The sequence below is a fragment of the Carassius auratus genome, unplaced genomic scaffold, assembly GCF_003368295.1.
Source record: "Carassius auratus strain Wakin unplaced genomic scaffold, ASM336829v1 scaf_tig00039452, whole genome shotgun sequence".
In the NCBI taxonomy this organism is placed as follows: domain Eukaryota; kingdom Metazoa; phylum Chordata; class Actinopteri; order Cypriniformes; family Cyprinidae; genus Carassius; species Carassius auratus.
Window position 1 is genome coordinate 29910 of NW_020526520.1, and position 14789 is coordinate 44698.

General features: G+C 32.0%; 1 protein-coding gene across 2 annotated transcripts; it reads left to right on the top strand.

Annotated features, from left to right (window-relative positions):
• Positions 1 to 607: 607 nt before the first annotated feature.
• Positions 608 to 13914, top strand: LOC113083922 (WD repeat-containing protein 48-like). Of its 2 annotated transcripts, none has more exons than XM_026254746.1 (19): positions 608 to 681; positions 1875 to 2015; positions 2135 to 2213; positions 2297 to 2379; positions 2592 to 2721; positions 2976 to 3064; positions 3317 to 3418; positions 4744 to 4968; positions 6493 to 6567; positions 6981 to 7083; positions 7995 to 8092; positions 8171 to 8278; positions 8354 to 8450; positions 8522 to 8620; positions 9744 to 9849; positions 9917 to 10004; positions 10079 to 10155; positions 12399 to 12588; positions 13185 to 13914. In XM_026254746.1, exons 1-19 carry the CDS (start codon positions 634 to 636, stop codon positions 13278 to 13280), a joined length of 2034 nt encoding a protein of 677 aa, XP_026110531.1. In that variant the 5' UTR covers positions 608 to 633; the 3' UTR covers positions 13281 to 13914. The 2 variants fall into 2 exon arrangements, with proteins under 2 accessions (XP_026110531.1, XP_026110532.1); XM_026254747.1 differs by having other exon boundaries at positions 2138 to 2213.
• Positions 13915 to 14789: the final 875 nt, after the last annotated feature.

A 14789-nucleotide genomic window follows, 5' to 3' on the forward strand; every position in this document is an offset into this window, starting at 1 on the left:
TAGTTATGGTAGCTGAAAGACTCATAATTCATAAGCTTTTATGTTAGCATATTAATGAGACAATAATAACACAGCTGGATTTTTGATGATGTAAAAACAACAACAAATTGCAGCAGTTGTTTTAAAGATATTTGTATCGTTTGAATATAGAGAATATAGCAGAATAAAACGTAATATTTTTTCCCCTGCTAGCAAACTTTCTGGTTAAAAAAATATGGCTATAAACCTCTATTTTCTTTATTCTTTATTTATTTTGTTAATTCTAAAATCCTTAAAGCTTTATAAAGCGTCTTTTAAACATTATTTCCTTTGGGGTTTTTTTAAACGCAAACGCGTTCTGCATGAACGGACACCAAGGTTATAGCCTGGTTTCTTTCTTTCTTTCTTTCTTTCTTTCTTTCTTTCTTTCTTTCTTTCTTTCTTTCTTTCTTTCTTTCTTTCTTTCTTTCTTTTTAATACTTGAATAAAACTATATGCAAATACTATATTATGACACTAATGCTATTCCTATGTGCGTGTTCTGGCATGTATTTCTAGTTATTCATTCATTCATTCTGCAACTGCCCCGAGCGCGCGCCGGCTGGCGGCCCTTCTTGGCATAACGGAAGTGACGTCACGACGTCAACATGTAAGATGGCGACGCATCACAGGCAGAATGCAGCGGGGCGCAGGAAAGTGCAGGTGAATGTTTGACGCTCGTGAGTGCGCTTGTGATTTGCGTGCGTTATTTTTGTGATGATAGTGACATTCAGACTGGTCGGTCGTTGTGTGACGGCTTTTTTACACGCGGATGTGAGCGTTTGTGTGTCGCACAGGGAGGTGGAGGCCAGGCTGTGTCTCAAAATCTAGTGTGCTGCCTACAGACTGCAGTTTTAGGGTGCCCTATGCGTGCTTTGAGTCAGAATGCAGCATAATGAGTCAGTATAGACCGCTTACTGCAGCTCATTATAATATAAACAGGCTGTGTTGTGGTTTAGATGTTCATTGTGAGCTGCAGAGGGAAAGAGGAACCGGTTTAAGTCACAGATTTGGGGTTTTAATAGATAATTTCGTATCTTTGGTCGGTGTCATGACAACCCACCTTACATATTTGCATACTGACCATATATGGTCATGTGGTCAGTATGCATATCCCTAATGAGCACATGCATAAATAAAGAATAAATAAAGATCTAAACACATGAGCAGATATATTTTAAATGTATAAATATGAGCACAGTACAAACTAAACACATGTATATTGGGATAAGAGCATGTATACTGTACACATTACGCATGCTTTTGTTTTAATGAAGGTTTGTTTGTGCTTTGCAAACAAAACATAGGATTTTGTGTTATGTGTTGAATATTGCTGTTGTGAATTCTGCTTATATGGTTTTTGGTTTAGTTTACATACTTAAAAAAAAAAAAAAAAAAAAAATGAGTGCACAGTTTTATTGCAGTTAGTAATATCTTAACATTCAGAATTTGTTTTATTTTTATTTTTTATATATTTTAATCAAATAATAATAATAATAAATACCTGTGCTTCAGCCTTCATGACACTGACAGTTTTAGGTTTTATTTTATTTCTATGTTTATAATGAAAACAAAATGGAGAAAAAAAGGATTAAAAAGGATTAAAAAGAATAAAATCAAGTATCAACTCAAGTCTTTTAATGTAATTTCATATATATGTAGGCTGTATTATACATTATATTTTCCCTCGTTCTTACATTTCTGTTGTATATAACTACTTTATAAAGTAAAGAACATTGTCCATTGTCTTACGAAGCAAGTGATCTGACAAATAAAAGCAAAATTAGCATTTTTTCTGTTTGGTTCTGTGCAGATTATTCAGTGGAGCTCTAATTTTGAGCATGCGTGTGTTGCAGGTGTCATACGTGATCAGAGACGAGGTGGAGAAATATAATCGTAATGGAGTCAACGCACTACAGCTGGATCCAGCACTTAACCGGCTCTTCACCGCCGGACGAGACTCTATCATCAGGATATGGAGCATTAACCAGCACAAGGTAACCCGTCTGTCACTAAACCCGTGCATGTGACGTCCAGACTAAACCAAAACTAATCCCGTCTGTCTTAGTTTTTGAAATGACGTTCCTGCTCTTGCGTGTGAATGTGTGTTTTGCAGCAGGATCCCTACATTGCATCGATGGAGCATCACACAGACTGGGTCAATGACATCGTCCTCTGCTGCAACGGCAAAACACGTGAGTGCTTGACATGTGCAGTGCAGCTCTAATGTTATGAATGCAGTAGATAAGATAGATAAGTTTGTCTTTTGGGTCTGCAGTGATCTCAGCGTCATCAGACACTACGGTGAAGGTCTGGAACGCACACAAGGGCTTCTGCATGTCTACACTGCGAACGCATAAGGTACGGCACAGAATGTTACATGCACATCTAAACAAACCAGGTGCATGACCAAACACATCCAAGAAAGCCTTCAAAAAACATGAGTTGACCTCTTATTTCGCTGTTCAGCATGGGGTTGCCGCCCATTTGTTTAATGCAAAGATTTTCTATATTAAAGTGTGCTTTGTGTTTCTATTTTTTAAGTTTCTTGTGTATTCTTTTTTTTATTGCAGGACTATGTTAAAGCATTGGCATATGCTAAAGACAAAGAGCTGGTGGCTTCTGCAGGACTGGACCGACAGATCTTTCTCTGGGATGTGAACACGCTGACCGCGCTGACCGCATCCAATAACACCGTTACTAGTGAGTTCCCACGTTAATTTAATTTTATATATTTTGTAAAATATTTTCACCCCAGATTATTGTATTTAAATATCTTATTTGAAGAACGCTTCCATTTTTTATTTATTTATTGAACTTTATTTAACATTTTGACATGAGCAATCCAAACAGGAGCTTAGTAGAGCCACATTCGGTATTAAAGACACCACAAAACGTAGACTTTAGTTTATGTAAAGGATCAATAGAGTGTGAAAATCATGTTCTTTGTTGTACAGCGTCTTCTCTGAGCGGAAACAAGGACTCGATCTACAGTCTGGCCATGAATCAGATGGGGACGGTTATAGTGTCAGGATCCACCGAAAAGGTTTGAATAGCTAAATACATGTAACTTACTTAATATGGTGTGTTTTTATTGTAAAGAAAATGAATGGCATTGTGGGTTTTCTTTTATTTAACATGTTATGTACCTGGGCTGTGCATAATCGAAATATTGCATCTCCTTTTCTCACGATTTTACCTGCTTTTAGTTTGTTATTTCTATAATGCCTGATGCTCTGACTCTCTTTCTGATGCTGGTAGTTTCAGATTGTCTCTGTTTTGTTGATTTGTTTGTCAGGTTCTGAGAGTCTGGGACCCGCGAACCTGTGCCAAACTAATGAAACTGAAAGGACACACGGACAACGTTAAATCACTGTTACTCAACAGAGACGGGACTCAGGTGTATTTTATATATATATATATAAAATAAAAATATATTATTGTTTTATTCTTTTTAAATTTTTAAATATTTTTTTAATAGAATTAGATTTTTTTACATTTTATTTTTATTTACAAATTATTTTAATTTGACATTACGTTTCCATTAATTAATCGTCATTAAAGGTTTTTTTTTATTTACTCCCTGCAATTCCATCACCAACCACCAGGTGGTCTATAATACATAAAAAAAGTAGTTTTTGTTTGTTTTATATATATATATATATATATATATAAAAGAAAGAAACAAAATCTATATATACATAAAAAAAATAATATATATATATATATATATATATATATATATATATATATATAATACAAATATTTATTGTATATAAATATAATATTTTGACAATATATATATATAAAAAAAAATTAAAAATATAAATAGATTTTCTTACATTTTATTTGTATTTACAAATTATTTTAGTTTGACATTACGATTCAATTAATCGTAATTAAAGTTTTTTTTTATTTACTCCCTGCAATTCCATCACTAACCACCAGGTGGTCTATAATACATAAATAAAGTAGTTTTTGTTTGTTTTATATATATATATATATATATATATATATATAATAAAAAGAAAGAAAAAAAATATATATATATACATTAAAAAAAAAAATATATATATATATATATATATGTATATATATATATATATATATATATATATATATATATAAAATACAAAAAAAAATATATATATATATATATATAATTCAAATATTTATTGTATATAAATATAATATTTTGACAATATATAAAAAAAAATCTTATTAAATTTTGCATTTTTTAAAAATATAAATAGATTTTCTTACATTTTATTTGTATTTACAAATTATTTTAGTTTGACATTACGATTCAATTAATCGTAATTAAAGTTTTTTTTTATTTACTCCCTGCAATTCCATCACTACCCACCAGGTGGTCTATAATACATAAAAAAAGTAGTTTTTGTTTGTAATAATTATCAACAACTATTAATTGATTAATTTCAATGAAAACTACCATAATACATTTACTCATAAATGCAAAATGTGATTGTTTATTAAAAGCTGAAGATAAATAGAAAATATATTTATATGCATGCTCAGTTTTACCTTTTATAATTCCCGAATTATTCTTCACTTCTCAAGTAGTATTGAATCCTATCGTATATGTCGTATAAGAGCTAACAGCAGCCTCATTCTTGATTTATTGTCGAATGTAGAAGGTTTTAAGAGCCTTCGAGCTTCTGAGAGTTCACGTTTCTTTCCTAAGCGCTGGTTTTGTTCGGTCAGTGTCTCTCGGGGAGCTCAGACGGGACGATCCGGCTCTGGTCTCTGGGTCAGCAGCGGTGCATCGCCACGTACCGTGTTCACGACGAGGGCGTCTGGGCGCTGCAGGCCAACGAGGCCTTCACACACGTGTACTCCGGAGGCCGTGACCGTAAGATATACTGTACTGACCTGCGCAGTCCTGACATCCGTGTGCTGATCTGTGAGGAGAACGCTCCCGTGCTGAAGGTGACAAACCAACAGTTTCTTAACTTCTCAGAAGGAAACGCTCTGTAGTTCACATTTCTGTGGGGGTTACACTTATTTTTAAGCGTAGTTCTATTGAAAAAAATATATTTAATAATTTCTATATTTATATTTATAATCAATGATGAAACTATTGTGCTGCTTAATATTGTTTTGAAACCTGTGATACTTTTCCCAGGATTTTCTTTGATGAATAAAAAGTTAAAATAGAAATCTTTTGTAACAATACAAGTCTTTACCATAACTTTGTATTTTAACACATCCTTGATTAATGAAAGTTTAATTTCTTAAAAAAAAAATTCTTAAAAAATTAATGAAAGTTTAATTTCTTAAAATAAATTCTTAAAAAACTAATGAGTTTAATTTAAAAAAGTAATGAAAGTTTAATTTCTTTAAAAATTCTTTAAAAAAATTAATGAAAGTTTAATTTCTTAAAATAAATTCTTAAAAAATTTTGGAGTTTAATTTAAAAAGTAATGAAAGTTTAATTTCTTAAAAAAAAATCTTAAAAAAAGAGTTTAATAAAAAAATGTATGAAAGTTTAATTTCTTAAAAAAAATTCTTAAAACATTAATGAATTTAATTTAAAAAGTAATGAAAGTTTAATTTCTTTAAAAAATTCTTTAAAAAAAATTAATGAAAGTTTAATTTCTTAAAATAAATTCTTAAAAAATTAATGAGTTTAATTTAAAAAGTAATGAAAGTTTAATTTCTTTAAAAAAATCTTAAAAAAAGAGTTTAATAAAAAAATGTATGAAAGTTTAATTTCTTAAAAAAGATATTTAAAAAAATTAATGAAAGTTACATTTCTTAAAAAAAAAATCTTAAAAAAAATTATGAGTTTAATTAAAAAATTAATGAAAGTTTAATATCTTAAAAGAAATCTTAAAAAAAATTAATGAAATTTTAATTTCTTTAAAAAAAAACTGACCCCAAAACTGTAGTGTATATTGTTAGAAAAAAATTATATTTTAAATAAATGCTCTTCTTTTAACTTTTTTTTATTAATTAAAGAAATCTGAAAAAAAGTATCACAGGTTTCAAAAACAGTTTCAGCACTGATAATAAATCATCCTATCAGAATGATTTCTGAAGATCATGTGACACTGAAGACTGGAGAAATGATGCTGAAAATACAGCGGAGCATCACAGAAATAAATTACACTTTAACACAGATTCACACAGAAAAATGTTATTTTACATCCTAATAATATTTCACAATTTTATATTTTTTCCTGTATTTTTGATCAAATAAATGCAGCCTTAATGAGCAGAAGAAACTCCTGTCAAAACATAAAAAATCGTTCTGATCCCAAACTTCTGACAATAGTGTATGTGTGTGTGTGTGTGTGTGTGTGTGTATATAATAAGCTTTCTCTTAGACTTTAAATCAAGAGTGCACGTTTATGCGTCAAACACAGTGATAAATACTGTGGAGCGTGAGCAGCTAAACAGGAAGGAAGTGAAAGTCACTGAGGTGTGAATGTGTGCTCTTCTGTCTCTCAGATGGAGCTGGACAGGTCCGCTGATCCGCATTCAGCCATCTGGGTTTCCACCACCAAGTCCACGGTTAATAAGTGGGTAAGTGCAGCTGGTGCGGGCCGTGACCTGCTTTAAAGAATCTGCAGCGTGTTCCTTTACTCCTTAATTAGTGTCACCCTTCGGCTAAAAATCCCGGGATGGGGCGCAAAGCTACTGTCTTTAATAACGGTTTAATTTGTTGCATGCTATAGGTTGCATCTTAAAATGAGAGAATGCTTCTGTTACTTTTGCAATTCACACTTTTCATGAAACAGCAATATGGGCAAATATTTTCACAATTGCATTCTCTGAATAATTATTAGATATGATGCATTAATCACAGTTTGCCTGTATTTTAAACGAGTTTATGAGGCAGCACATGCAAAGAATGCATTGACTGTGGTAACTTTAACATTTGAAAGGATAATATGACAAAGATATCGCTTTTTTTTTTCTTCTTTTTTTCTTCCCAGTCTCTGAAGGGTATCCATAATTTCCGAGCGTCTGGTGATTATGATAACGACTGCAGCGCTCCTCTGACGCCGCTGTGCACGCAGACAGAACAAGTGATCAAAGGTTCGACTGAGTTTGCATGTGCTTCAGTCCATCTTCAGATATGTTTCATAATAAGAATCTCCATCGAAAAGCATCTTTAGCCTGATAATGTATTTTGTTTATAAAATAAAAGTTCGAATTTAATTTAGAATTCATTTAATTTTTCCTAAGTAGTATTCTTTTTAAGTAACAATATTTATATTTTTATTGTCTGTTTTTTATAAAGTTAATAATTTACTGTGTATATAGTAATAATAATTCTTATTATTAATTACACACGCATTTTAGAATATTTTTTTCATTCATAATATTTAGATTTTTTTATTTTAATTCATAGTATTTATATTTTTATTGTATGTTTTAAAAAAATGTATAACTTACGGTGTATATATAGTAACAATAATAATAATAATAATTAGACACACATTTTTATACTTTTTTGATATTGATATTTTTTTATTTTAATTCATAATATATACATTTTTATTGTCTGTTTTTATAAAGTTTATAATTTACTGTGTGTATATAAGTATTATTATTTTTATTATTAATAATTATGCAGTTTTATCATTTTTATTTTAAATGATAGTTTATATTTTAGATTCATTCATAATTATATTTTTATTTTATTTATATATATTTTATTTTTTATCAAGCTTATTTACTGTGTATATATAGTAATAATAATAATTATTAATAATTAGACATACATTTCTTTCACCTTTTTATTTTATATGATAATATTTATATTTTTATATTTTAATTATGTTTTTATAAAGATTATAATTACTGTGTATATATTATAATTATTATTATTAATAATCTCACACACAAACACACACACACACACACACACACACACATATATATTTGTTTGTTTATAATGTTACATAATAAGGTTTTTAATGTTAATGTGTGGTCTTGACCTCTAGGTGGCGCCAGTATAATTCAGTGCCACATTCTGAACGACAAGCGACACATTCTGACCAAAGACACCAACAATAACGTGGCGTACTGGGATGTGCTGAAGGTGACGTTTACGCTTGTGTGTCTCGATCTGAACGCTAGCGGCCGTGTGACAGCTTTGTCGTCTCTCTCTGTGTCTCAGGCCTGTAAAGTGGAAGACCTGGGCAAGACAGAGTTTGATGAAGAGATCAAGAAAAGGTTCAAGATGGTTTATGTGCCGAACTGGTTCTCGGTGGATCTGAAGACAGGGGTGCGTCACGACAGGACGGGGTTTACGCTCCTCTTCAGTGAATGTTTTATTGATCGTTTGGCTTGTGATTAACAGATGCTGACCATAACGCTGGACGAGAGCGACTGCTTTGCAGCCTGGGTTTCTGCTAAAGACGCTGGCTTCTCCAGCCCGGACGGATCCGACCCCAAACGTGAGCCGAGCTGATTGTGGTGACAGATGATGATGGTGATGAAGATGAGTTATTAATGTGTTGTTCTGCAGTGAATCTGGGAGGACTGCTGCTGCAGGCGCTGCTGGAGTATTGGCCTCGCACTCACATTAACCCTTCGGACGACGAGAGCGAACTCAATCATGGGAGCGGTGAAGACTCATGCCTTAACTAAAACACAAACTCTTTAAATACATTGAGCTCGCCATGAAAATAGCCATAGATGCTGGTATGGCAATTAAAAAATATATATATATATTAATTTAAAAAAAAATGCTGATTAGAAAATGTAATATAAAATAAATCTGGAAGTAATATAAAAAATTAAAAAAAATAAATATATACAATAAAATATCATAAATAAATAATATAAATATTTAAAGAGTTAAGATGCACATGAAATAACATATCAAAATTTATAATTATATTATTATTGTTAATATTACCATTTTATAAACACATAATTCATTGTATTATTATTATTATATAATGCAATATGTAATAATAGTTCTTAATCTAAAAATCTTTCAATATAAATGAGTTGTAGTTAGTGTAGAACTTACACATTCAATTAACACATTACACATATGTATGTAAAATGTTACATTTTAAAATTAGTAATAATAAATAGCAATAATTCTAAACTTGCATATTGTATTTTTGTAATATAAGTTACAATTAATTGGACAAAATAATATACAAGTTTGTAATTACTGTTATATAATGATAATAATAATAAGAGAACCTATGGAACTAACATATTTATATTCATTATTCATATTTTTAGAAAGCTAGATAATAATAATAAAATGTGTATATTATATATGTAATAATGAATATGTAAATTATGTAAAATACTTATATTAATTATAAATATTCTTGTTTATTGCTAGATAATAATAATAATAATAATAATAATAATAATAAAAGGACCTATGTAACTAACACAGACATTTTATATATTTAAATGTATATTAATTATACATATTTTTATAAAGCTAGATAATAATAATTAATACATTGAATAATATAAATATACAAATCTATATATTATATAAATATTTTTTGTATATTATATTGTATATATACATATTTTAGTTTATTGCTAGATAATAATGATGTACAGTAATTACTTGTTTTGTTTAATAACTCATTAAACTTCCATAATGTGAACTGTAATATATTCAGCAGGAAGGGCTTGATTTTTCCTGCTCATTTTTCTTTCAAATATAAATCTTCAGTATTTTCTGAAACGTGTTCGGTGTGTTTCCTCAGTGAACGGCGAGCTCGAGAGCCGGATGCAGAAAGGAAACGGATATTTCCAGGTGCCTCCACACACTCCGGTGATCTTCGGTGAAGCGGGAGGACGGACGTTGTTCAGGTGTGTGTCCTGGGTTCGATCAGGTCTGTAGACGTCTGTGTTTGCTGATGAACTGTGTCTGTCTCAGGCTGCTGTGTCGAGACTCCGGAGGAGAAACCGAGTCCATGTTACTGAACGAGACGGTCCCGCAGTGGGTCATCGACATCACCGTGGACGTAAGAGTCCAGCAGATCCTCTTCAGAGTGTGTTACACTTCTCATGTAACAGGATTTCTTTCTTTGTCTTGCAGAAAAACATGCCTAAATTCAACAAAATCCCATTCTACCTCCAGCCCCATTCATCGTCCGGAGCGAAGACGTTAAAGAAGTACGTGTGACCTGATGTTTCCGACTGAAGCTTATTAGACGGAGATGGATCTACAGGTTTATCTTGGTTTAAAGGCACAGTTCACCCAAAAATTGGTATAATTTATTCCTCGTCAAATTTGGTGTGTGTATAAATATCTTTAAGAATGTTGGGAACCAAACAGTAGCTGGTACCCATTGACTTGCATCAACCATTTAGTTCCTAACATTCTTCAGAGTAAGATATTTTGAAGATGTTTTTAAAGAACCAAACAGTAGCCGGTAGCCATTGACTTCTATAGTATTTTTTTTTTTTTTTATATGGAAACCATTGACTACTGTCAACTGTTTGGTTTTTAATATTCTTCAAAGTATGTCTTTAAAAATTGTCTTATTTTGAAGACTGTTGGAAACCAAACAGTTGACGGTAGCCAATGGCTTCCATATAAAAAAAAAAAATACTATAGAAGTCAATGGCTACCAGCCACTGTTTGGTTTTCAATATTCTTCAAAGTATGTCTTTAAAAATTGTCTTATTTTGAAGAATGTTGGAAACCAAACAGTTGCTGGTACCCATTGACTTCCATAGATGTAGTAAAAAAAATAAAAAAATGCCATCAAACATTTGGTTCCCAACATTCTTCAGAATAAGATATTTTGAAGATATTTTGAATAACCAAACAGAAGCCGGTAGCCATTGACTTCTATAGAATTTTTTATATATATGTAAGCCATTGGCTACAGTCAACTGTTTGGTTTTCAATATTCTATATTTGGAAACCATACCGTATATAAAAAAAAAAATCTTATTTTGAAGAATGTTGGAAACCAAACAGTTGCTGGTACCCATTGACTTCCATAGTAGTAGTAGTAGTAAAAAAAAAAATATATATATATATATATATATAGAAATCTACAGGCAAGTATTTGGTTCCCAACATTCTTCAGAATAACATATTTTGAAGATATTTTGAAGAACCAAACAGTGGCCGGTAGCCATTGACTTCTGTAGTATTTATTTTATTTTTTTAATATGGAAGCCATTGGTTACCGTCAACTGTTTCGTTTTCAATATTCTTCATAGAATATCTTTACAAATTATCTTATTTTGAAGAATGTTGGAAACCAAACAGTTGCTGGTACTCATTGACTTCTATAGGGTTTTTACTACTACTATGGATGTCAATGGGTACCAGCAACCGTTTGGTTCCCAACATTTCACAAAAAAAAAAAAAAAACTTGAGGGGGAATAACTTGACGATTTTAATTTTATTCAAATTTTGTTCAGCATTTATTCAAAAGAAGACTTTTTAAAGATATATTTTGAATAATGTTGGAAACCAAACAGTTGATGGTAGCCATTGACTTCCATAGTAGTATTAAAAAAAAAAAAACTTAAAACACTGTAGAAGTCAATGGATACCAGCAACTGTTTGGTTTCCAACATTATTCAAAATAAAATAACTTTTTAAGAATATTGAAAACCAAACTGTTGATGGTAGCCAATGGCTTCTATAGTAAAAAAAAAAAAGAAATAAAAATACTATAGAAGTCAATGGCTACCGGCTACTCTTTGGTTTTTCAAAATATCTTATTTTTAAGAATGTTGGGAACCAAATACTTGCCTGTAGACATTTACTTCCTCAGTAGGGAAAATATACAATGGAAGTCAATGGGTACCGTCAACTGTATGGTTCAAACATTGTTCAAAATAAGACTTTTTAAAAATATATATTTTGAAGAACGTTGGGAAACAAACGGTTGATGGCAGCCATTGACTTCCATAGTAGCAGAAGTAAAACAAAAACAAAAAAAACAAAAAACAAGTCAATGGGTACCAGCAATTGTTTGGTTTACAATATTATTAAAAATTAGATACTTTTTAAAGATATATTTGGAGAATATTGAGAACCATACAGTTGTCAGTAGCCAATGGATTCCAAAGTAAAAATAAAATAAAAAGTACTTTAGAAGTCAATGGGTACCGTCAACTGTATGGCTTCCAACACTCTTCAAAATATGTTGTTTCATGTTCAACAGAAGATAGAAACTCATACAGGTTTGCAAGGAACGCCTTAAAGATGACTAAATAACGAAAAAAGGTGAACTGTCCCTTTAAAATACTTTTTTATAAATAAACTGGACTGAAAAAGTTGCCGATTGTTTCTTTTTGTCATCCCTTCATGGCATCTGTTGCACAGAATACACTTCCTGGCTGTCGTTGCACATGGTCACGGGAATGAACAGTGGTGTGTGTGTTTGTAGGGATCGTCTGTCGGCCAGTGACATGTTACAGGTGAGGAAGGTGATGGAGCACGTGTATGAAAAGATCATCAACCTGGACAGCGAGTCTCAGACGGGCGCTTCGTCTGCAGAGAAGCCCAGCGAACAGAAGGAGGAGGAGGACATGGCAGTGCTAGCGGAGGAGAAGATCGAGCTGCTCTGTCAAGATCAGGTATTGGGATCCGACTTATTATCTTTACATTAAATTGCATGTGCAAAATATCATTGTACTTTTACAATAGAATGCATTATGATTACAATTCACAGGGCTTTCATGAATTAAATCTAAATATATAAAAAAGCAAAATCGGCTGTGATGCATTGTTTATTCATCATTTCGTAGATTTAGAATTTAAAAAATATTATAGCATTTTATGCAAATAAAATTAGTGCATCACTCAGACCCAAAATTATGTATTTTAACAATTGCTTGTAAATCTGTTATTATTCTATAATAATTGGATTTAATCTTTTTATCAAGTTGTTTTGTGTCGATTTGCACGAGTTATTTATTTCTCTTTGGAACCGTTTGATTATAGGCCTAATTGATTTTAACTCATGCAGTTTTTCAGTGAAAAAACATTATTTGTGGGTGTTTTTGGCAACAAAAAATTAAGAAAATAAATAAAAATCCTATAAAGTGACCATAAAAACATCTCATGCAATAATTACGACTTCCAAACTATGTCATGTAAAATATAACTAAACTTTGTTACTTACTCCTAATCCTGTTTGTGACATTAGATGATGTTGCATTGCTTTCCAAAGGTTCTGGATCCCAACATGGATCTGCGGACGGTGAAGCATTTCATCTGGAAGAGCGGCGGCGATCTGACGCTCCATTATCGGCAGAAATCCACGTGAGGTCCCGCCTCGTTTGAGGAAAATCCTTTGGTTACCCTTCACATACGAAGCACACGCTCACCTGCACTTCCTGCCTCTGTCTGACATCTACATCACGCTCGGCTCACGGGAAGAAGGAACGCTGGAAAACACACCCAAGATGTGTTTCTGCCACCTTTTATTATATTTTTCCTGGCATGAATTCTCTTTTGATGGATGCATTGTTCTGAATGTGTCCGAGTTGTTTTTGTTTTTATTTCTCCTCATTTAACATTCCAGTGATGTGTTCGCTGCAAATGACGTCATGAAATCCGAGGAACGGCTTTAAAACAATCCAGAATCTTTAAGGAGCGCCGCGTAGATGGACAGAATGAATGAGAAAACTCCAAGAACTCCGTTTCCCATGATGCATCACTCTCTCACTAATCATGCTGTGATCAACACTGCATCAGTTTTGTACATACATTGTAATTATTTTATAGCCATTTACGTTTCTTTAAAAAAAAAAAAAACTAAATCTATGGTCTCTCCAAAACGGTGCTTTTTCGTGTAAAATACGATGTTAGAAGAATAGAGAGCGTGAGTACTCGAAATATTATAAGCAGAGATAGAAACAAAAGTGTTTTTGTTTTTTTAAAGGAATATTTCACCCCCCCCCCCAAAAAATACAATCTGTTCATGTGAGATCAGGATGAGTTTGTTTCTTCATCAGGTTTGGAGAAATGCATCAGTGTTTCATCAGTGGATGCTCTGTAGTGAATGGGTGCCGTCAGAACGAGAGCTGAATAATCCACAGCTTTTGTCTTCTCCAGATGTTAACTGATGGACTCGAGTGCTGTGATGTTTTTACCAGCTCTCGTTCTGACGGCACCCATTCACTACAGAGCATCCACTGATGAGACACTGATGCATTTCTCCAAACCTGATGAAGACACAAACTCATCCTGATCTCAGATGATCCTGAGGGTGAGCACATTTGATCAAATTTACATTTTTAGGTGAACTATTGCTTTAAAAGGAATAAATCACCCCCAAAAATGTAATTTTAATAACTGTATATGTGGTTGTCACATGGAAAAATCTGCATGAAGAGTCTTTAAAAAATTAACAGCTGACTGGTTTAGATAAATATAAGAATATGTAACTTTTCAGATGAATTATTCCTTCATTCAGATGTTTGCTGCTGAGTGTCATCTGTCCTGTGCATGGACAGGAAAATACACTATAAATAAATATATATATAAAAGCTATGAACTATTGAAGGATGACATCACCGGATGGCAAAACTCAGTTCATGTTTTTAATTTATGCAAGAACAACAAACAAAAAAAACTGTCAATCATACAAAGATCTGCACATTGTATTCATGTATATATTAGGTTAAAGACTATTAAGATGATAATTATGATAAGACAAAACCATCAGAAAGGTTTTGTATTTCTGCTTCCTGTGTTGATTATATGCAGAGTATTTTGCGCTAATAAATTAACCAAGGATGATGGAGTGTAAATGTAAACTTTAATCTTTATT

Bases quoted from the DNA above. Each gene is read 5' to 3' on its own strand.
- LOC113083922 (XM_026254746.1), top strand. From the start codon at position 634: ATGGCGACGCATCACAGGCAGAATGCAGCGGGGCGCAGGAAAGTGCAG. The intron at 2,722-2,975 runs GTGAGTTCCCAC...TTTGTTGTACAG, and splicing joins ATCCAATAACACCGTTACTA to CGTCTTCTCTGAGCGGAAAC. The intron at 12,589-13,184 runs GTATTGGGATCC...TGCTTTCCAAAG, and splicing joins AGCTGCTCTGTCAAGATCAG to GTTCTGGATCCCAACATGGA.